The following is a 24,375-nucleotide window of genomic DNA, read 5'->3' on the forward strand; positions in this document are numbered from 1 at the left end:
AATTTTCATAAAAAAGCTAATTTACAAATGTGGTTTTATTTAATCTCATTCTCCCAAAGAGCAGTAACTAGCTCATGTCTGAAAAAAAAAAAAATGCATGTAAAAAATAGAGGTAGAGGAGAGAGAGAGAGAGGAATAGTGTGGTTCTTGCTGAGAAGCCAGTGCTGTGTTAAACCCACGGCTGAATCAGAACCGGGTCTCCCTGGGCCCCGCCATTGCTGGGCCAGGAGTAAGTACTTAACAAGTGAATGGACTAGTGAAGTGGGAGACTCGTTCACCCCACAGCTGCTCACTGGACTAATTTAGCAGGCACCACTGTGGGATCAGCCATCTTGTCTCTTTGATCTCTTAAGGAAAGACAGACAGATACTGGCATTCTGCAGTGGGATCGCAACAGTACCCCTTATAACTTTCCCACTGCAGTTTATTCCCCATAACTCTGATTTAATCATTCTGCAGAAAAATTCTTTAATCCTATAAATATTAGAAAACAATCCATAATTGAAAAATGAAGTAATTCTTGGAACTCTTCTCAGAAGAAGGCACAGAAGGTCTCCACTTTCTAGCTGTATTTTAAATTTGTCTTTTGAAGGCTCTTTCTGGGTCCTGAGTCACACTGCTCTTTGTCCTTAATCCTTTACCTCTAACCCCAGTGTCTGTAGGGGAATTGTGTTCTCATAGGTTTGGGTTGTAATACCTATTGGATGAAATTTCTTGAAATCTGTTTTGATAATTATTAGCCAGTGTCATGCACATACAAAAATATTTGCATATGCAGGTTGTTAGAAACAGGTATCTGTGGAAGTATTACAATCTTTCTATCAAAAGGTTGGCAGGTAAAGGTTGGCAGGTGGCAACAGACACCCATCACTTCTTGGATAAGGTCGAAGATTCCAAAACTCTTGGAGAAGCTGCCTGCATTCCCAGTGGGTGGATTGGAGCTGAATGTTGGAAACAGTTGGGTGTAGTTCTTTATTTGGATGTGATCATCAGCAATCATTAACTTCTCAGTTGCTTTAAAAAACACTAGTATAGCCAAGTGTTTATAGGTCATATAAACACTATGATCACTTAAAGCTTTTCACAAGACCTTCTAAAACACCAGGTAAAGAGCAATTCACCAATATGCTTATTTCAGAGATTCTGCACAATACAATTTTCAAGCACCACAGTGGCTCAGCAGGGAACAAGGTTTCTGAATAGTGTTGCCAAGTACCAAATTCTGAGCCCTTGAAATACCAAAGGCATGAAAAATTGGGGGATGGGGGGCATTTTTAAAAGTAAAAGAAAAATTCTCCAGATGAGGCCTCTTTCTTTTCTAAAGTAAACACCTTATCTTTAAATATTTCATTTCAACTCTACCCTGACAGGAAACAACTGATGAGGACCTTACAAGGTTCTTAGTTCATTACTTGGGCAAAGTAATGTATGAAGCATCAGATGCTTCATGTTTGGAAGGTATTGGTATCATCGCTGCCACTGTCATCTACCAGTTGGAATAAGATATTGTTTAAAAATACTGCACTAGTGTATGTTCCACTTTCTCTCACATGATAGCACATACATCACATTCAGAGATGATTTGTTTCTTAACTAAGTCCTTGGATTGGGCCATCCTAAGTTTTTAGTGATACTTAGCTATTGCAATAAGAAGCTATTTCATATATGTTTTTTTCTTGGTATTAATTTAAAGCTTTTTCTTTGTCAGCCATACAAGTCAATTTTCTAGCCCTTAGTAGACCATTTTCTGGCAGGATTTTCTATACTTATGAATCCAAATGCTTTATTCAACTTTGTTCTTCTTTGGGGGACCAGGAGAGCCTGAATAACTAATTGTAGGACAAGAGAATAGATATACAGGTGCATGATTATGCTGTGGAACCTACTAGAACACTACCTACTTTTCAGGTCTCTCCATGCTTATATTCCAAAATATAAATGCACGTCTGGAGGGAACCTTAATATTGGCGGATCTAGAATTGTGTGATAAATTTCAAGATGGCCAATTCTTGCCTAAAACTTCAGTAAGAACTTTCCCCAGTAAATGTCAAATATGTATTTGCATCATGGCAACTCATATCTATGGCAAACTAGAAGGATTCCTTTCAGAGACTTAATCTATGCAGCCCTCCTGCTCACAAATCCAATTTATACTTCCTGGACATAGGATGTCACGTTTAGCAGTATTTCAAAGGGGAAAGAAGAGAAACTCAACAAGTGTTGCACAAAGTTTGAAACAAAGTGAAAAATGTTTTTTTCCAGATCTCTAGGCAGGAAGTTGTCCAAATGGCCCAACGATGACATAGTAATACAGAACGAGGCTGCATGGAAGGTTGCAGAACAGAAATAAAACCAGATAGATGTTACAGAAAACAGCTGGGGAAGCAGGACATGGTCTGTAACATGCATCTCAGCTTCTCATCCATGCACATGTCCTCAGGTCAGTGAACTCTGGGGGCCAGGGCCACATGCATCAGAAACAAGGACCAGGAAGTGGACCTGGGCAGCGGCAGGTTGGGTTTCCTGCTGCCAGAGTGACAAGGGCCTCTCCTACTTCTGGCTACACATTCCTGAGATGGACACCCTATCTTAAATCAAGCTCCCCAGCTCACATTCATTTAAAACATCACTCTCCATGATCACAAGTCAAGTTCCAAGATAAAAAGTTAATATACTCCTGGGAGACATATCCCTAAGAAAGATCTCTTAGATGTGTTCCTTAAATTGCTCTAAGTGTCTGTCAATCTGGAATTTTCAGGTGCTAAAAAAGCCTTCCATGTAAATTGACACAATGACTTAGAAATAATTCCTTGGAGAATAAGGATTTAACGATTCAAATGTGTTAGGCTTTTAAAGTGATATCTTTATACAAATTCTCCATGTTTTATTTGCTGGGTTAGCAAAAACCTCATCTGATTTAAAAAATAAGCATAAAGTACAATGTACATATTTTTATCTGAAGTATATACATTGTTTCATATGAACAAAATATAGGCCTATATCCAATAAAAAGAAAATGAGAGAAAGAAACAGATGATTAGATGTTTTTAAAAGTGTAAGTTCAGAGTCACGCTATTTCCTCTTGGCCTAGTGCTTTTTATAATTTAAACTATTTGACTGTGTCAAAAACTTCAAATTCAGATTGAAAACAGAAAAGAATACGTATCTATGTTTTTAACACTGTACCACTTGGGCACACAGATGTATTATAATTGCTGTTTGGTATTTCTGCTGAAAAGTTAAAAAATTGCTAATTTTGTAATTTAAATGATTGAAAATGGTTCTTTGTTTTAGCTTCAATAATAATGCAATTTTCTAGTGGCTTGGGAGGCTGAGGAAATGAGGATCATGAGATCAAAACCAGCCTCAGCAACTTAGCAAGGCACTAAGCAACTTAGTGAGACCTGTCTCTAAATAAAAATACAAAAAAGGGCTAGGGATGTGGCTCAGTGGTTAAGTGCCCCTGAGTTCAATCCCCAGTATCCCTCTAACCCAATGTTTCTGGTTTAAAAGAGATGAAAAATAGACGTTTGCTTTGAAATTTTTATTTCACACCTATTTATACGGAAGCATGTGCACCTCATGGGAACAAGCTCTTCTAGGGATGCAAGGGTCTAGGGTCTGGGCTGGTTGATGCCTGTTCCTAGTGTGAGCCCTTGGCCAGTTGCTTAGCCTTGGCCTATGCTCCGTGGTCTTCCCACTGAATGACTTCACAGGGAGGCTGTGAAGGGCGAATGGAATGAGGCAGCCAACAGTGTTCCAGAGCACCATGCCAACCACGGTGGACCACTTCAGTTCATATCTTCCTGGTGTACAGACCAGGCACCCAAAACTCAAAAGGGCACGTACACACCCAAGGTCTCAGAGCCAGCAAGTGACAGGAGTAAGATTTAAATCCTTGATTCCAGTGTCCATCTCTCTATATGGCCACTTAGGGATGCAGGGTACTGCTAGTCACAGACATTTTGCCATGTGTTATTTTACAAACTTTGTGTGATTTTACAGGGCCAATGACATTTTTCATTCTACTGAAAGTATCCCTCTGAAAGATGAAACATACCATAACCAAATTAGGAAGTCTACATCTTAATGAATCAAAATGTATTTTCTGTTGAATACCAGAAATAACCTAAGGCTTAATTTGGCCAATGCTTTATTAAACTCTCTTTAAAATACACACTGATTTCCTTATGGTTTTCTAAACATTCACTGAAGTATCATCTTGACGTATGGATAAAAATTTCTCTGCAAAATGCTAATTAGCAATAATACTTTTAAATAATCTGTCAAGGATTTTAGGAAGTGCTGTGCCTTCCAAAAAAATATGCTAATGGCCAATGGTGTGGCTTCAGTAAGAATGTCAGCAATATTATTTTCAAAGCATGGAAAATGCTGGAACAGCAAATTTATAAGATAACTGTGTGCTGCTAAGACTCGTATATCTATACTTTAGGATTCAGTCGCTCTGAAATCTAAGTGAATTAAAAGGAGAAAAAGCTTGAGGAGACTGACAATGAAAGTTCAGGAAACTAGAACATTTTTGGTCAGCAGATGCATCAGCGCTGTGAGCGCCTGCAGGTCGCGGCAGTCCTTTGGGACCCTTCTAAGACCCACCATAACAATGGAGCTTGCTTCCTCCTCCTACTCTTCCCTCTGCTATTTCTCCTGTTCACTTGGCTCAAGTCAAGATTCCAGAACAACTCTGTGGGAGCTCATGCTTAATTTAAATTATGGCTGAGGACTCCACAGAACCACAGTGACAATGAAGGATGGGGAAGAAAGGGGAGGTAGGGACAGGAAACCGAAGGCAAAGCCTCTTCTTCATCCCATGGAAAGGAGGACAAATCAAAAGCAAAGTGCTCTGAGAGTTGGCTCAGAGAAAGAAGCCATGTTGTCACAGATTACGTTATGCTGCCCAAACACGTTAGTATAGTTCAGTGGCTCGTCACTAGGTGACACACTTTTAGATACCTGTTACTACATACTGTTGGGTTTTGCTGGGACATGTCACGTATTGAACACAGGAAAATGCCCCAAGTATATATTATATTTTGCTTTTGCTGCATACAAAAACAAAATAATAATATACCTATTTTTCTAAGTGGTGGATGACAAATCATACGGTCTTAAATATACTTCCTGTTTCTTCATCTAGAGCCCTTAGAAATGACACATCTCTCCGAAGGCAAGATGCTATGCCAGTTCTAAGGCCACCATGGTACGGTCATGACACACGCAGGCATGCTGAAGGTCAGAAGCTCGGTGGCTGCTCTAACTCTAGGAGATACAGCTTATTAGCCTTGGGGGGTGCTAATAAACTCCGCTAGGCGGTGCAGGCGCCCCGCAGAGCCTGCCTCCTTACCTTTGACATGGGGAAGGAAGTGGTGTCGGAAGGGGGGGTTGGGGCGGGAGTCGCTGTGGGCCGAGCTGAAGCTGCTGGTGCGCAGGTGGGTCACCCTCTGCACACCAGGAGACAAAAGCTCTGTGCAGCGGGGATCGGGACAGGGCCGTGGAAACAGAAAAGAAGAACAGAAATTAACACAGGAGCAGGGAAGGTGGCACTGTTCCAACGGGGACAGAGTGTTAATCAGGAGTCTGGAAAGGAGGAAGGAAGACAGGTTACGGATGGACCTGCAGAGGGTTAGGTGAGGGCAGACAGAGTCACTCAGAATAAATGGCTTTGGTGAGGAGGAAGGGTCCCAGCACGTTCTCCGGCAGGATGATGCCAGCGATTGTGGAGCCAGGACTGGGCACAGCATGTGGACTCAACCAGGGCTGTTTATCAAAACACCTGACAAAACGGAGCCCTCGGAAGTGCATGTAAAAAATGAGTCATTTCAAAAAACTTGGAAAGAAGTGCTTGTGTGTAGGGGTTGGGTTATTTCTTCAAGCTGCAAACTTAGCCCCCTTTTCAGTTTTACATGTTAATTTGCCTACACAGAAGGAAAGTCCACTTATGTTCCCCAGGGGGCAGAGTGGTGCTGGTTCCCGAGAGGTGGCGTCACTGGGGACAGGAAGCAGAACCTCAGAGAAAGAACGGACCATTGCAACTAGACCCAGACCTAGGTGATGTAAGTCATCATCCGCACCCAGAGTTTATAGGGTGGCTACACTGGGGTGCTCCACGTAGATCACAATACCCTATGGGTTTCATTTTAAATGGTTAGGACCAAAAAAAAATCATAAACCTTAATACCTGGAATTGTATATTTGTAATATATTATGAAAGGAGGGAAGAAGAACGTTCTGAAGGGCCCTGGCATCAGAACCATGATTAGAAGAGATGAACTTTCCAGTGCTTAGTCAGCCCCCATGCCGTTCGCAAAGTGCCACGGCTGGGTTCTCAGGGGTCTTGGCACATGTATGTACGCAGGGGACAGCATGATGGATTTCACATGCCCACAGAGCAAAGACTTAAGTGGAGGCCCTTGTCCCAGACATGAATAAAATGAATGTAGTTGTGCATTAAAAGAGAGAGAGAGGTTTCCTGAAAACTTTCATTTAACATAATTCATTTAACATAATTCAGTAAGTAAATACATATAGGCCTAGAGAAACTGATATATTACTGAAAGATCCAGTAGTTTCAATCCTATTACATTCTGCTCATCTCCTTTGGTTTTATTTCTTGTACATTTTATTTAAAAAGTTAGAATTTGAATGGGTTTGTGAAGTCTTCATAAATGAACGTCATCACCACCAGGTTTGTTTGGAGGGCAAAATCTTCCCTGTGACTCTTTCTCGGGGCATCCTGGATCTGTCCTGGGGTCGCCATTCTGCTACACACATAAGACCTCACTGAGAGCCATAGGGACTAAATTCTCTGCAGAAAAAGGCCAACCTAAAGTCTGCTACTATGTAACATTTTTTACTGTGGTATATCCCTGAGATTTCTGTATTTTCCAAGTTTGATTCAAAATCTTAGGGTTGGAAGGGATCTCAAAAGTTATCTAGTATAAGCCTGGGTCCTTTCTCTAGACGGTACATAGCCATATGCTTAGTAACAGCAGGTGCCTAGATAAGGGTATTATAAACTTGTCAACAGATGGCTAATGCTGGATTTTACATGATGCTGATATGCCTAAAAAACATGTCAAAGTACTTTTTTTGGGATATCTTCATTATAAGTCTCAAAATGATGACAATCTATCACACCTGAAAAAAAAGTCTCCTTTGCTTCCAATAGTTCATAAATTAAAGTGAATATAGCCATAAAATGATTGATATTCCAAAAAAAGATATAACACAAAATATAGTTGGGTACCAGTTTCATTTTGTTATGGGAGAGGGTTAAAAATATTTAGCAGCCAGATTTTGCAATATGCTATCAATGGCGGGGGCATCCCACAGAGATCACAGCTTATCATGTGGAGTGGATCCCGGGAACAGTGGTCCTTACCAGGTCTGTGGAAATGCTGGGGAGAGCGCGAAGTGGTTGGAGTGTAACTGTGGCGGCTGTACACAGGGGAGTTGATGGAGCCCTGGCTGGTGGACCGGTGGATCACCCGATCCCGAATGTCCTGGTAGCCCTGGAAACAAAGCATGGGAAAGAATGAGCGCAAAACACTTTGATACTATGCACATTTCCAAGCAAAACCTAGTCCACAGCAAGCACTGCTGGGGAACTATCCTGGCTAGCTGTTGGTGTTTGCTTCTTAGGGTCAAATTCCATAAATACACATGCACATGAACATTTTGTGTCCAATGCATTTTGCTCAAACCTGCAGTCCTTGTAATTACTAAAAATTTCAGATGTAAAATTATAAACTCCAGTAGTGATAGGGCTGTTGGGAAAGGTAATAACTTCAGTGACCATGTTTATATTGTACCTTTCAGTTTTACAAAATGTGTCCATCTATGTCAGATCTTCCTAATGGTAAGGAAGAGCAGATCCTGGCATCTCCTCCCTTCCCCACTAATGTAAAAACAAAGTTCCAAGAACATCGGAGACTGAGCAGGTGAACAGTTACTATAGGTGGGAGTTCCCTTCAGATAGGCATCCATATGCTAACCTGGTCCCATGTTCTGGCACTGACCTGTGCTGTAACACTATCTGGTGACATTTTAAGTTGATGCACCTGGAGAACAGGCTGGTGATTGCCTTAAGGTCAGTAATTCTACCTTTCACCTTGGGAGATACATTCCAAGGAGAGGATTTAAAATGATATTTAAAAGGAATAATTCAAAGATTTTTATAGTAACATAATTCATAAAGACAAAGATTGAGGATATATGTGCAACAACTGGAAAATAATTAAGAAAAGATGATATATCACTTTGATGGAATATAATGGCACATTGAAGTCACCTATGTCCAAACCCAGAAAAGGACATAGGGTGATAGGTACAATAAATTAGACACACACAAATGCAATATAAAACTGTCCAAAAATGTTGGATCATACAAAGAGTATTTGATGTTTTAGGAAGTTGTCATCCTGTGATGTTTCTACTAGTACAATAAAAAAAAAATGCTTAAAAGAATGAATGAATGAATGCATGAATGAAAATATCAGTAATGGCAGCTTTGGGAAATTGGAGTGCAAATATCAAGGAAACTTTGGTTTGATTTACTTGGCTAGAGAAATAAATAAAACAACACAAAGACAACACAAAAGTCCCCCAAAGATGTACTTCAGTCTTATAACTAATCCATAATTGAAGTTAATTCTTCATAAATTCAATTATAATTGTTAGATCAGTACTAGAAATAAATTGCTCACAGCATTTACCCACAAGCCATAAAAATATTATAGACTTTTCACTATCTTGAATTATAGAGATTCCCTAAGATGAATTTTATAAAGTGTCCAGAAAGCTGCTTGGCACTAAGACCAGAACATTGAGTTTACACCAGAAGCAGCAGCTTCCCATGAAGATGGTTCTGCTTATGGATTACACTGTGAGCACTGTTGGCCACATCAGGTAACCCAGTACATTAGGGTTCAGATAACTTAAGTGTAGATGAGGGCAGAGAGCCCCAAACTGTATGGTGGCCTCAGTCCCTGCAGACATTCATCTGCCAGTTGGAGGTTCAGGTTCAGATTAGCATGAGGCCCCTTTTACTCCACAGACTACATTTAGAAATAAATGTATTGCTTTCTTAAGGGTCTATTTGACATATACATCATCCCTGCAGTCGCTGTAATTTCAGTTTTTCTGTTTCTTTATGTGTTGCGTCCTTTTTAAAAAATTCCAGTTTAGGCAAGATCCAAAACCACTTGCAAATTCCACCCAATAAAATGGTCAAAATGGTACTTACTTCTGCTGACGGAGTAGGGGACAAAGTCCTTGGAGACTAGGACAATAAAAGAGAAGTCAAAGTCACGATGTTGTTAAAATTTTTTTTTTTTACCAGTTTTAATTAGATTTGCTTATCAGAATTATTTGGAAACTTTGTCCCAAATACACATGCCAGCATCTGTTGCCCATCCCTATCTTGTGATTTAGTATCTACTGGGGCCAGTGGTAAACTCTGACCAAGTTCCTGGGAGATTCTGGTACACATTTTTGTCCAAGAACCATGGTTTTAACAAATATATTGTTAGTAGTATTGTTAATTTTAATAAATATATTGATATCTTAAGTGGTCAAGCCAGACAAAATGGAATTATTTTCCCCTATTTATTCAAACTATGCCCAGTTTACCACTGTACTACGAGCTACTTAGCTGTGTGAATGAATGAAAATATCAGTAATGGCAGCTTTGGGAAATTGGAGTGCAAATATCCAATTTGTACTCCAAATTTTGTAACCATTTTCTTAACTAAATTATAACCTTGGCAATCACTGTAAAATAGTTTGGTAGGAGCGTGAGGACCAGGCTGCCTCGCCCATTTGACCACCATGCACCCTCTGGCTTCCAACCTTCCAAGCACACAGGCTTCCTTGGGGTCATCAACAGGCCAAGTCCTGTCTCACTTGCTCTCTTCTCCACTACCAGTGATTTTCTTTTAGACACCTGCAGGGTTCAAACCTACCCCCCCACACACCATTTTCAGTGAAGTCTTAGTGCAAAGTCACCTTCACACAGCACCTCTGTGACCCTCCTATTTAAAACAGCAACTCCTCCCCCAGCTTTTTTTCTTCTTACTTTCCTTCATTTTTCTTCATAGTACCACCTCCCTATAAAATTCAACTCTATATCTGTGTGTTTCCTGTCTTCCACCTGACTTTGCAAGCTCTATGAGGGTAAGGACTCTGTTTATAACTATCTATTCCCAGTGCTGAAAGTAGCTCTTGCCACATATTTGGTGCTCAATGAATATTTTCTGAATAAATAAAATGTTTACAATTAAAATACAAAAAGCTTTCAACTAGAAATTAAGTCCACAGTCAGGGGTGGATTTCTATTTTAGAATTTGTTCTTTTCCCCACATTGACAATAACATGGCAGATTCTCTTGCACTCCGGGTTTCCTCAGGCCCCATGGTAATGTCCGCTGCTATGGCCTCTCTCTAGGGCATCTTTGCTGGTCAAGGATGGTACCCTGTGGAGAAGCCAGCTCTGCTTCTGCTCTGATGTTACAGTTCTGGATCCACTTCCTCAGGTGGAGAGCTATGCAGAACTTAAAGTTACCCTTGTGTTTCTAAAACATCCATACATGGCTGGGGTTGTAGCTCAGTGGTAGCGTGCATGCTTTGCACATGCACAAGGCACTGGGTTCGATCCTCGGCACCACACAAAAATAAATAAAATATACCCATCTACAACTAAAAAATATTTCTAAAAAATAAGATAAATAAAATGTCCATATATGGATTCTACAAAGGAAGTGCTAATAATTGATGGAATAAATAATAGAAAAACTTGTAAAGTTTATTCCTTGCAAAGATCCATGTGTTGGGGAGCAGGTCAATACATCTGATTTCTGTTCCAGCAGACATCTCTGTGCATAGAGAAACCCATAGGTGACCATTCCAGCTTTTGATGGCAATGGTGCTGATTATAAGAGTAGCCAGAACTTTTGTTGCACACTTATTTGTGAATTACTATTCTAATCTAAATACCTCACTTAATCCTTTGATAAAGACTTTAGAGATAAATAGCAATTATTGTTTTCTACCTTGAGTTTACAGGGAAGGAGACTGAAGTATAAAATTTTCTCAGTCATATGGTTTATAAGTACGTGGTTAGTAAATACCAGAGTCAGCGTTTCTTTTTGTTTATGTGGGTTTTTTTTTTTCTATTTCCCTCTGGGGCCACTGAGGATTAAATATTAAACCCAGGGGTACTCTACCAGTGGGCTGCACCCCTCAGCCTATTTTTTTTGTTGTGATAAAGTCTTATCAAGCTGCTCAGGTTGGCCTCAAACTTGCAATTCTCCTGTCTCAGCCTCCTGAATAGCTGGGGTTATAAATGTGCATTACTGTGTCCAGTCAGAATCTTATTTTAAGTGTTGAAAATTTCACTTCAAAACCTTAACCCTTGAGTGCCTGTTTTACTGCCCAAAATGGGTCCACTTAGAAACCACCATAAAAAACTCAGTTCCTCCTTGGTTGTATGACCTGAACATTAGTAAACTCTCACCCACTTACTCTAAGACCAGCCTCTATGTGATTTTTTCAGGAACTTCCTCATGCCCTCGATCACCTAGGTCACCTTGCAACACTGTGATTCAATGGCAACTCAACAGCCCAGGTCAATCAAACTGCATTTGAGAGCTGCCAAAGATGCAATACAGCAAATTAACCACTAGGTGGCATTACTTGAAAATGGATGTCACGTCTGGTTTAACGGACCATTTCCATGAAGAGTTATGATCTGGAATAAAACCCCAATCAGAAAATAAACAAATAAAAGGAATATTATTTGAATATAAATATACTTATAAAAAATAGATATTATCTGTATATAACTGACAACAAATTAAACAGATTCACTTTATTTTTATGCTTTTTTTCGTCATCTCATTTAAGCCTGAAAACACAGCGTGATTGTCCACTATCTGGTTTAGCTTTGGCTACATGACTGATTTGAGGCAACTACTTGGGTGACATCTCTCTCAATGGACTCAAGTATTCTACAGATGATTCTGATTTAAAAAACTGAAGTGGGAAGCGGTGCTGGGGCGGTAGCTCAGACGTAGAGCATGTGTTTAGCACACTCAAGGCCCTGGGGTTAGCCCCCAGCACCAATAAATACATAAATAAATGGGAAAAAATAGAATGGGTTGAAGAGGCCAGGAGAAAAAGACCAGAGGGAGGAGCCCAAGGGATGCAGAAGCTGTGGTCCAGCAGTGGATGGATCCATTGGCCAAGCACTAATAAGCCCAGGAAGACAGGTAATAACAGTAGCAACAGTCATTTGCTGAACATTTACAAGTCTGTCCCTCTGTTAACTGCTTTGCATTGATTAGTTTATTTGAACCTTTCTAACTCCCTGTGAGGCAGTCTATTTTCCAGATGAGGGAAATTGAATGGGTATGGTTATCGCATAGCAAAGTCAGACAACCAGTGTGTGGTGATCTCTGGGATGAGACCCTGTAATTCGATTCCAGATCCTGGCTCATCCTCCTGTGCTCTGCCATTACCCCAATCTCTTTTTTTTTTTTTTTTTTTTGCATATTCAACATTATGTTAGGATGTTAAAAACAGGAGCTACCAAAATTTCGGAGGTATGCTCTCTCTCATCATGTCCCCATGAATATACTTCCAACTCATTGAAGATCAGACTCCCAGAAGACCCTCCTTCCCCTAATCTTCCCTGACAACTCTACAGCTTCCATCCTAGCCTCTGGCTCTGCTGTTTATGTGCAGTTCACTGGTTCTCCCATCTCTCCCACCTCCCTCAGGACAGAGATTATGTGACAGGTTTTTTAATACCTCAAAGCACCTGGTATAGAAATCCGCAAACAGAAGACAATTGAAAAGACTGATTTGTTTTCATTCCAAACATCCATTGTTGTACGTGTGACTACAAAGAGAGTGAAGTGCTGTACACCCTGCCACCATTAGGAATTTGTTACCTCTCCAAGGCTCTGTCTCTCCTGCTTGTCCTCATAGCCCGAGGTGTAGAAAGGCTCATAGGTAATGAGATCAGGACGTTCAATGTCATAAATTGCCTTGACCTTGGGAATGGCTGCTAAATCCTTGTAATCCAGGATTTCATTGTCTACTTTTGCCTAGTAAAGTTAAACAGAGAGAAATGTTACTCTGCAGTCTCATTTCTTGAGAAATTATTGTCTTGTTTAAAATGCGAAGATCTATAAAACGAACCAAAACACCTTGCAAATCAGTCAGGTTTCAGTAAATTACCCATTTATACCATCTATTATTCAGGTTTTTTTCCCTTAAATCATCCAAAGCTTAGGAAAAAGTATGTGCAGAATTTGTTAAATATAAAAATGTGTAAACCTTAAGGATATTTTTCTAAATTTATACAGAAAAGGAAAAAAAATCTCAAACAGATGGTCAAGAAAATCAGTTCCCAGATGGCTAAAACCAAGAACTGCCTATTTAATAAACTAAATATTTAAATATCTTTGTGTCAGAATTTAAGACTACTCAGCAACAGCATTATAAAATACATAATTAATCCCTACATATCTGTATGCAAGTTAGGTATGACAATTTTGTAAGTCCGGGGCTGGGGGGTGACGCTCCTTGCAGTGTGCAAGATCCTGGGTTTGATCCCCAGTGCTGAAAGTATATTTATAAGTCCTGCATCATATGACTGCATCTTGCAGATCATCTTTTGATTTGATGACCACATATAAATTGAATCACCTGAAGGGACACGTGACCGAGAAGACTGATATACCAAAATGAAAACTGGATCTCATAACAGAAACAAACTGGATTGTCCATTCTGCTCTTTCAATGCTCAGACTTACCTGTCCCACAAATGTCCCTTCTGGAAGCAGATACTTACATAGATAGTGTGACCTGGTGAGCCAGGGATGCTGGAACCTGGTCTAGAATAAATACTTTCTGAAGAGGTCCTGGTCGGCTGTAAAATAAACGGTGACATGTTAGATTTCAGACCATGGTTTCAGAATCAAGAAGGCCGGGGCACTAAGCTTTACTACAACTAGTTAAAGGAGGGAAGGTTTGGTGTCTTTGCAGATAAGGGAAAATACAACCTCAGAGGAAAGGTGCATGAAGACTCGTTATGCGACCTGGCATTCAAAGTGCACTGGGGGCCTTTCTCAGTCCCTTCCTCCTCTTGCTCCTTACAGAAACCTCTGGCTCTATCTTGGAGCACACTGCTCCCCATCTCCATGGCCACAAATCCCAGCCCTGTCACCACCTCTGCTCCTCTGGACTACTACATGCCCCCGGCTGTGGGCTTCCAGCTCTTGCCCTTGATTTCCTCAAATGCACTTGTTGCCCAGTGAATCTTTCAAAAGTGAGATTCTTTTTTAAAAGAAGAACACAATTCGAATTAGCAATATCCTGCTTCTGGCTTCAGCGTCAACTCAGAATAAAACCGCAACTCCCAGGGCCCTGAGATCACACCCCTGCCTTGTCGTTCATCACCTGTCATCATTCACCGAACCAGGAGCATGTCCTTGCCTCGGGGTTCTTATCCTGGCTGCTCCCTCAGCCTGTAAAGCTCTTACCCCCAATTGGACTTGGTTGACCCCTTTTCCTCCTTTAGGCCTAAAGTCTGAAATACCACCTGTATTCAGAGTCTGGTCTCCAATCCAGAGTTCCCCTGACTCTGACCTCTCATAGTGCCATTCTTACTTTTTCCTTTGCAAATAAAAAATCAAAATCATACATTTATGGGTCTTGCTGCATCTGGCCTACCTCCCCTTGACTTTGGTCATGCTCTCCACCCTCCCAAAGCTGTGACCACTGCACACTCAGTACTTTGCACAGGAACACAGAAGGCATAAGCATTTGTGGAGAGAATGAGCTAGAATTTACTTGTAAACATACTCAGTCTGCAGACACCAACTCAAGACTTCCATGATTTGAGCCTAACCACACAGAACACCCTGAGCTAGTGGTTGCCTTGGAGAAGGTGGAAGAAACCGGACCTCATCATATGTACTTGAGAACCCTGAGAGTGTTGGTTATGTAGGCGGGACAGGAGGGAGATGAATGAACTAGGGTAGCTGACCTCCCATCTCTGCTTGGCATATTCTAGAAAGTTCTCCACAGAAAACCAAGGGCCTGGTCTCAAGAGATTCACTCATGTCTGTGCAGCTATTTCCTGGAGAGGATGACTAGAATTCTGTAATAGACTAGGACATTTCCCTTCAGCACGGTTCCTACTGGTAGGTGACACCTTGAATATGAGCATAACTGAGCCCAAGAACTCCTAACAGCACAGGGGCAGCATCTCCAATCCACACCTAAAACAAGGAGTGCAGACACAGCTGGCCACTCAAGGCAGGAGTGGTTGCACTGGGCCCAGTCACTCTGCTATCTCTGCGATACCTGAATGGACAGTAGGGGGAGAAAGTCACTAGGCTCAGCACTTCCAAGACCTGCCATGTCCAAGCACTCTCTTCCAACTGTGATTGAAGCTGCAATTTTCCAATCACAGGTGAATCTCAACAGGAGAAAATTCCACATCAGAGTATGTTGAAAAAGGAAGGATCCAAAGAATGTCCAGTTTCTAGATCCATTTCTCAACCAAACTGTAGAAGTGGCATTACCCAAACACAACCCTACTTCGAAAGAAAAAATCCTTTTAACAAAAGTTGAAGCCATAACCATCTCTGTGGGATAATTAAATACAGGTAGTCCTTCAGTTTCAAGTAGCCAGGATTTAATATTTGCTAAACTTGGTATCAAAATAAAAACTCTTGCTTAAGCAGCAACACAGGAATATCAATAGCGGCCAGTGTTTACTGCCCAATTCCTACAGGCAGGCCTGTGCTGAGCACATGCCAGCTTAGCTACATCGAATCTGCTCAGTGACATAGGTTTTCACCCCACTTTACAGATGAGAAAGAGGTCTGAGTGGTCCAAGCTGCAGAGGTAGGAAAGGGATGAGTTAGGAGTTGAACCCAGGTAGCTCCTGCACTTGATTTTTGTCTATAGCATAAGGTGAGTGTGCTCATGTATTTTCCAACACACACATGGAACAAAGAGAGTGAGAGTGATATAGGAACACGTTGAGCTCAGTAGCTGGGAAGAATGAATGCGCACTGAGAACGCGCTCATTGCCCTGAGCTCTGTGAACTCACGCCTGAGCGCCCAGGCTGCAGGGCGACGTGGGGGTGTGCTGCAGGGGTGACAGTTCTTCACTTACTGGGGTCGCTGTGAGCAGAGCCTGTGCTCCTAACAAGCACCTGGACATTAAGTGAACAGTCAAGTCACATGCTGAGCTGGGTGGTCTCTTGTACATTACTCATTCCTGTTTTGACCAGCAGTGGGCTAGGGACATACTGCATTTCCTGTGACAACACACCTGGGGACAGTTCTAGAGTGCTTGGTGCACTCTTGTCCTGCCCACACTGACAGGAACAGCGTGGAAGACCCTACTGAGCATGTGTAGGGCGGGGCCCTATGTTCTCTTCCAGGACAAAGAACGCCAGGGAAAGATAGGTCTCCAGGATGAACCAGCCTCTACAAGCTCCGTTTCTCCCTTCCTTCCTCCTCAACTGGATTAGCAGATCCTATGAGTTATGCAGGTTTTCTCCAAGGCATTTATCCTATTTGGACTATGAATATTGTTGGGCTAAAGGTTTTAAGGGGTATTGAACAATTTGTATTTTCCTGAAGTCTCATTTGCTTCTTTAAATGCTTTCAGATCTGAATTACGTCCAATTTGCATAGACCTTCCCCTGACTTCTCTGATTCTGAAATAATTTAGACCTCTACAGTCAGACAGTTTTTAAAGTCAAGCCAACTGGTCACCAAACCTACGGAGGCTCTTAGAATGACTCTTGGTCACTTTATCTTTAGACTATTTAGTGTTATTTGGGAAACACTGAAGATGTGTCAGGGTTCCAGAAATGACTCACGCATTTAAACTACCATTCACCATTGTTTACTTTTGCTCCATTCTGACCCATCAAACTTTTCTCTAAAATTTACTTCCTTAGACCTCCTGTTCATGAGTCAAGTTACATTCTTATTTCCTATTCCTTACAATGGCCCTTCTTTGTCTTCCTGTCTATATTGAAATAACGGGATAAAACACAACTCTGCATAGTGTAATATGGTGGAGTTAAAGTCTGGCTCTGGAGTCAAATAATTCAGCTCAAATCCGGGTTCTACTAACTGTGCAACATTATGTACAATTTTCTTTTTTCTTTCTCTCTCTTTTTTTTTTTTTTCTTTTACTTTTCTTGAGTTTCAACTTTTTCATTTACAAAACAGGGGAGAGAGTACCAGCTACAGCTGCTTCGTGGTGTTAAATGAGATAATACCTTTAAAGCTCCCAGCCAGGCACGAGGCAAGAGGTCAGCCTTAGATCTGATTTCTTACCAGTGAGTCTCAAATACCAAAGGGCACTGCCTGTATTTACTTCCTCAGTATAGAATAGTATTCTCAAATGTGAGCCACATTGACAAGGCTACCTATAGTTCCCCGTGCTACCATGTTAGGGCTCCTTCCCCTCGAACACAGATGTGTTCGTAATTCATCAGCCAATGGCAGCAGGAACTGACGGTAGCTTCCTCTTCTTGGGAACCCTGTGAAGTGCTTCTGCACCCTCTTGCAGACTGACTTCCTGCTTACGTCTCACTTCAGTAACTAATGCCCTTCCCATGCTGGCTGGCAGTGACCTTGCACAGGCCTGTCTTATCTGCCAGGACGCTTCTGCATCTGCTGCCTCCTGAACCGTGCTCAAGGGTGGCTCCCCTGCTTCCTGCCACTGTCCCTAATGGCTCTCAGAGTGCATTTGCTCACTGGTGGAGGTTAAAGGTCTTGCCTTTAAGGAGATGATAAAAATTACTTTTAAAAACTGAACAATTATCTTTGCAGTTTTAATCTTAAACATTTAGAATTTTGAATTCAACTGGAAATACCTAAAATTCTGAACATGCTGAACTTTAAATTAACATCTTATTTATTATGAAGAGTCCCTTTTATTCTTCCAGCTATGCTTTCTTTTCCCCTAATGGACACATGATTTGCTGTTATGACTAATAAATCTTCAAGAGGCAGAGACCTCTCCTCCAACCTAGCAGACAAATCCACATACTGAAACTCATCTCAACCCTGAGGCGCAGGATCCTGATACCCTGTCTTTCTCCCAAATCCCACTGGCTATTTCTTAATTTATCTAACTCCAGCATCACCTCTTCAAGCTGCAATAAAATTTTATATCACATTCCAACCCATTCAGAAACTCAGAGTAGCCCCAGTGACCGGGTAATTATGAACTGAAATCATTAACTCAATGGGTCAGCAGCCTTTGTTTCTGGAACTCTTGACAAGAGTTATGATGAACAAAATGATACAATCTATATTACAAACATATAATAAATATGAAGAGGACTTCAAGCAGCATCCCCAAAGGTATGTTCACTTCTATGGAGAAAAGGAAACAGCAAGGTTTCACAGCTCTGATTAAGTTACTAAAAGCAAATGGAGTCTGGCTTATTTCATTTAGCTTGATGTTCTCCAGTTCCATCCATTTACTGGCAAATGCCATAATTTCATTTTTCTTTACAACTGAGTAAAACTCCATTGTGTATATATCTCACATTTTCTTTATCCATTCATCTGTTGAAGGGCACCTGGGTTGGTTCCATAATTTGGCTATTGTGAGTTGTGCTGCTATAAACATTGATGTGCTGATTTTAGTTATTTTGGATAAATACCAAGGAGTGGGACAGCTGTGTCATATGCAAGTTCCATTCCTAGTCTTTCTATTCTGCTTTCCAGAGTGGTTGTACTAATCTCCAGTCCCACCAGCAGTGTCCGAGTGTACCTTTCCTCCCACATCCTCACCAGCATTTATTAATATCTGCATTCTTGATGATTGCCATTCTAACTAGAGTGAGGCGAAATTTCAATGTAGTTTTGATTTGCATTTCCCCAATTGCTAGGGAAGTTGAGCTTTTTTTTCCCATATATTTGTTGGCCATTTGTATTTCTTCTTTTGAGAAACATCTGTTTAGTTCACACTAAGTGAAATAAGCCAGACTCAGAAACTCAAGGGTCAAATGTTTTCTCTCAAATGTGGACGCTAGAACAAAAGAGGGGGACAGTCGGGGGGTGCCATGAAAGTGGAGGGTGTAATGTATAAAGCTGCTCCCCCGCCCTTTCCATTGCAGCCATTTTCCCTGCCTCCCAACCACTTGTCAGTCTGTGAACATCCTAGCTAGCTATTGGTTCATCAGTCAGCTTGCAAGTGTCCTTCTCCGATATTGGTCCCCTGTTAGCCCAGCGGAATTCAATTGCTTTACTGTAGCCACCCTGCCATCTTTCCTCATCCTTCTCTCTCTCCTCCTCACTCTCTCTATCCTCCTGGCTTTCACACTTTCTTGTGCGCCCTTTCTCTTTCCTCTTTTCCTCTCATTTTCTCTCTTACCCTGCAGGGAGGCACTCTGTTTGCTTAATAAACTCCCTTATGTGATTCCCCATGTCCGGGTGGTTTCTGTGGGATTCCTTACAGAAGGAAAATCAGAGGACTGGAGAAGAGCGAGTGAGGGGAAAGAGAGGAGAGTGAGAAAGGAGAGGGACAGTGGAATGAGTTTAACCAAATTCCACCATGCGTATGCATGAGTGTACCACAGTGAATTCTACTTTACGTATTCCTATCAGGTACAGATTTATAAAAACAATAGATGGATAGGGGGGAGGCTGGGGAGAAAGGGGGGAAGGAGGAGGTAATAGGGACCGAAATGGAATAAGTTTATTCCATGTATGTGTATGTCAAAATGAACCCCAGTATTATGTATAGCTATAATATGCTTATAAAAAATAAATTAAAAAATATATAAGTCCCTGGAAGTTCAATCTCCATTTGAACAGGTTATTATAGCTGACTGGTTCCCTCGTTAACTATTAAGATAAATGAAATTATTGACAAGTTCATTTAAAAAGAAAAAGCAAATAGAATTTGCTAACTTTCCTTTAAGCACTTTTTTCTTGTAGGAAAAAAAAAAACAAAACTTGAAAGTACAGTTGGAAAAGCTCAGTTATTTCTTTGACTCCATCTTTGGCAACAATATCAACACCCACAAAAGGTGGGCTGGGGGTAGGACAGAGAGGACGAGGGAGTTAGAGAGGGGATGGGACAAGGCTGTGATCTCTCCAAGTATTTTGCCAATGGATTAGGCAAACAGTTTAATCCCTATCTTGGCAACAGGAAGGAAGAAGCATTCCCTAAGAACCTTCTAGGTGCACAGAGCTGTCCCACCAAGCTCAGGAAGATGAGGTCTGTTTGCTCTCGATTTATTTCCCCAACACACCTTCCCATATTCATTGTTCTTGAGATTTTTAATTTTTCCAAAAAGCAAAATTTAAAAATTAAGAAAAAAAAAAACAAAGAAAGACCTCACTGGGAGACCAGCAGTTCATTTTAAAGGGAGAGGGGAACAGAAGGTGTGTGGGGCGGGGGGCAGTTAATCAACAGCAAGTAGCCGGATGCTTGGAAAAGCACACCTTTTTGCTTTCTTCAGGAAATCCTTTAAAAGCCCTCTCCCTGCCTGAGTTGATCCACACCCCCACCCCAGCCCAAGCTCTGCCTTTGCTCATCAGCTGACCGTTTGGGAGGCACCACCACTGCGACCCTCACTGTCACGGGGAGAAGATGAATGGAGGAGAGCCACTGATGCTTTCGCCCAGCTCAGCCGCTCCCGCGCCGCCGCCCATCCAAAACACTCACCAGAGTCTGCCTGTTGAGGATGCGGAGAAGTGACATTTTCCATGCACCTTCCAGGTTGGGCCATGATGCCCGCCGGCCCTTGGGACAGTGCTGGGAGGCTCTCTGCTACCCCTGCGCCCTCCCAGTCTAGCAGGAGCAGAGAGGCAATGACCACCAAACACACCTGTCCACAGCCAAGCTCTAAGAAGTCTAAGAAGGCCACACAGACTACAGGCAATGGCGGCCAGATCAGAACTATCTTGGAATGCCTAGGGAATGACTACGGATATAAGGTGACTGGCACCTTATCCCAGTACTGCTGATGCTGACAGTACCTGCCCTGGGCTTTGGTTGGTGTTCAGACAGATAGTGCCAACAGCTGCCAAAGAAAGGACACTTCTAACATCTACCTACACCAAATGTAAGTAAGGGTGAAACTAACTCCTTTGGAGTGTCTGGAGAGGAAGTGGAAGGGGCTCGGATATAGCTGCACAAATGTCATCAGCCTTTACCGTGGCCGGGAGGCCTGGGTGTCTTCCCAGCACACATCTTAACACCTCTGCGTCTGACTGTCTGTGTCGCAATGACCCCCAGAGGGGATAAAACCCCATGCATGTGGACCCTGGGAAGAAAGTAGTTTGTGCTGTGGTGACATTGCAGGGACAGTGAGAGCCCATAATATTATTTTTTTGTCCTAGATGTATATAAAGTCTCTAATCATAAAAATCATATCATGATTTTTAAAAAAACATACACAAGGTATTTGTTTTGGTTCTAGATTTTCAAAAGCATACGTTGCCAGAGGTGAATGTTAGTTTCACAGGAAAAAAAAAAACCTCATGCCCATTTTGTAAGTCAATCAATTCATGCTTTTAGCCTTCCAAGTACAGCAAAGAAACTCCTTTTTAGAACAAAAGCAAGTGACCCGCTCTGGGTTATTACAGCTTGGTCCTGGGAGTACCCTGGGCTTTGCCTACAATGAATTGGAAATGCTCAGAACTGAGTTTTACCTATAGACAAAAGTCATTGCTAGTCACATGAAATTTTTCAAAGACGTGGAACGAGAATGTGTTCTTTCATCTTTTCCTTTTACCTGTAATTCAGAGGAGAGGAAGGAATGATTTCTGAATATAAATAATCAAACCACTTTTCTTCTTATAAATTTAACGTCCCTCTGGGACAAAACCAGGACTTATTTCTGGGGTACAGAGGGCTGCCTGTCTCTACAAGGATGGAATAAGCTCATCTAATAACTAAGGGTGAAAATGAGCTGCTGCGTAGGTCAAAGCACTTGAAAGATCAAAACAGCTGTGACTTGAGAAAAATGTCGCGTGGAGTGTTCAGGCTTCTTAAAGGTCCTGGCAGAGGGGAAGGGAAGCTTGACCAGAGCAGGTTCTCCCTGCCAGGTCCCAAGCTGTTTACAACATTCTGTGATGGGCTGAAGTTGACTTCATTGATATTTACGCCTGCTTAATGGGAATCAGATGTTCCTTTTGAACAGCAGGACAGGAAGAGAGAAGTTATTAAAAACAGATATTCATGTTCTCTCTTAAACATAAGCGTCTAGAACAAACCAAAAAAAAAAAAAAATTTCACACTTCATGGTAGTTTTCTTCAAGTCGTGAAAATGTACCACTTGGCCATAGTCTTAGGTCAAGAAAATATGACGCTAATTGAATTAAGAATATAATATAGGGGAAAAAACTATTGACAACGCCACTTCCTGCCAAGTAGAGGCATTAAGTGGAGCAGAATTCATGGCAGTGGGGTGCAGCATAAGCTGCTCCCCGGGCTCAGAAGACTCTCGTTTTGCTGTATGCGGAACTTGGCCATCAGGCCGAGACTTAAAACAGAGTGGAGATTCAAGTCGGAAAGTGACCGGCACCATGGGCACTGTGAGGCCCCCGAAGCCGGAGTCGGAACCGGAGCCTGCAGTCTCAGCAGTGGGGGCCTGTGGGCACCTGCGCAGCCCTGGGCATGCTGCCCCATCCGGCTTCCTCAGCTCTACAAGGTCTCCTTCCACTATAAAATTCTATGCTTCCCTAAGAACATGACATTTCCATAAAAACAGGTAGAAACCCAAACTGTTCCTCAGTGCCGTTCGGTCTTAGTGTCAGGGCACAGGACAAAGTCCCAACAGGAGCCCTGGGCTGAGTCCTAAACTGTCACCAGGGCTGTGAAAGGGTCTCGTCTGGGCCAGCAAGGAAAAGTAGAAAGTCACTTGGAACGTCACAGGCCTGACTTCTCAGGGACCCCAGAGTGAGTCCGGGCACCGAACACGGTCTCACGCCTTGCTGCTCTGGCAGATGACGCTGAGTCCCTTACTGCTCCAGGAGTGGACAAGGCAGGCCACACTGTGCTTCCTCATGCTCAGCAGTGGCCCCCCAACAGGGCCCTTGCCAGCACTATGGCTCTCGGTTACCTGGCATCTCCCTCTCACTGGTCCCTTGGAGAAGGGTGAAAAGACAATGACTTATGGGCTCACAGAAACCTGAGATCCAATCCTAGCTTTTCTACCTATCAGTGGGGAAACTTGGAGAAATTATTTAACTACGACAGGCCTCAGTCTCAGTCTCCTCATCTGTAAAATGGGAGTGAGATTAGCAACCTCATAGGAATTATTAGGAGAGTAAATGAGAACGTAGGTAGATAGCCCAGTCTCCACAGAAGGGCGCCCACCCTCCCTTTCACTAATCCATTCTTGAGCCAAACCACTGCCTCCTGGCACGTCTTCCTCCTGTTCGAAGCTTCTGGGTTCTCAGTGGGCCTGTTCCTTTCTCCTCATCTCTACCTGTTCAAATCTTCTCCAGCCTCCAGAATTCAACTTAAAGACTGGATCTCTCAGGAGGTGTCCCCGGAGAACTTGCCCTCATCTGACATCCCAGAGAACGAGACCTTTGAGATCTGGGACCCATGCCATGTTTCTGTCCCATTTTATCATTATTTGTCTTTTCTCCCCTACGAGGCTAGATGTATAGCATCCAGGCTGGCACTGCCCTGGGGTGCGCGACCAATATTTGCTCCGTGAACAAACATGGGTGCACAGGACCAAACGGAAGCTTTAATGGAGACAATGCTTTAGCCACTGCTCCGAAGGAAAGCACCAATCAGAGAGGAGAACAGCCCAGGTCACAGCGTGAGGCGCACTCGGGTGAGGGAAGCATCACGTTCTGCAGGAGGGGACACGTTATGTGAGGAAGGCAGCCAGGGGGAAGCGACAGAAGCCTAGGCCCAGGGCAGTGGCTCCCAGCTCGGCCCGGACACAGCGCCAACCTGCAGAGACGGAGCCCGTCCTGTGCGGCGAACCAGACTTTTGGGATAAAAGAAATCAGAGGCAGAGCGGTGGATGATGGGTGGCTGCCATGAAACATGAGAAAAGGGGAGAATGAACAACAAGATCCCCTCATTTCGAATCACTAGAAAATAAAAAAGCTGATGGGAAACAGCAAGTGACATCACTTCAGTTGATATGTATGTGCCCTTTGGGGGTCAGCTTTGGGTCCATGTTAAAAGCATACTAACTGGTCCTGAACTTGTGATATACTTATCTACATCCAGCTCCTGCTCCATTTATTTTGGCTTGACATGCTTATGGTACATGAAGCCAGCTGAGAGGCCTTCTTAGATTCCATTCTTACAAACACCCCATGAGGT

General features: G+C 42.4%; 1 protein-coding gene across 18 annotated transcripts in view; it reads right to left on the reverse strand.

Annotated features, from left to right (window-relative positions):
- Ablim1 (actin binding LIM protein 1) overlaps positions 1-24,375 on the reverse strand; it is a 277,478-nt gene that overhangs the window by 20,809 nt on the left and 232,294 nt on the right. For 6 of the 18 annotated variants that reach the window (XM_047553305.1, XM_047553306.1, XM_047553310.1 and 3 more), the window contains exons 9-13: positions 23,995-24,078; positions 13,873-13,950; positions 12,968-13,123; positions 9,263-9,298; positions 7,400-7,529 (exon numbers count right to left, since the gene is read on the reverse strand). In XM_047553305.1, coding sequence (XP_047409261.1) covers positions 7,400-7,529; positions 9,263-9,298; positions 12,968-13,123; positions 13,873-13,950; positions 23,995-24,078 — 484 coding nt within the window. Of the gene's footprint in view, positions 1-5,362; positions 5,483-7,399; positions 7,530-9,262; positions 9,299-12,967; positions 13,124-13,872; positions 13,951-23,994; positions 24,079-24,375 lie in introns of all 18 variants that reach the window. The other 12 variants (XM_047553308.1, XM_047553309.1, XM_047553314.1 and 9 more) reach the window with 3 other exon arrangements.

This window comes from Sciurus carolinensis, chromosome 5 (genome assembly GCF_902686445.1).
Source record: "Sciurus carolinensis chromosome 5, mSciCar1.2, whole genome shotgun sequence".
Classification (NCBI taxonomy): Eukaryota; Metazoa; Chordata; class Mammalia; order Rodentia; family Sciuridae; genus Sciurus; species Sciurus carolinensis.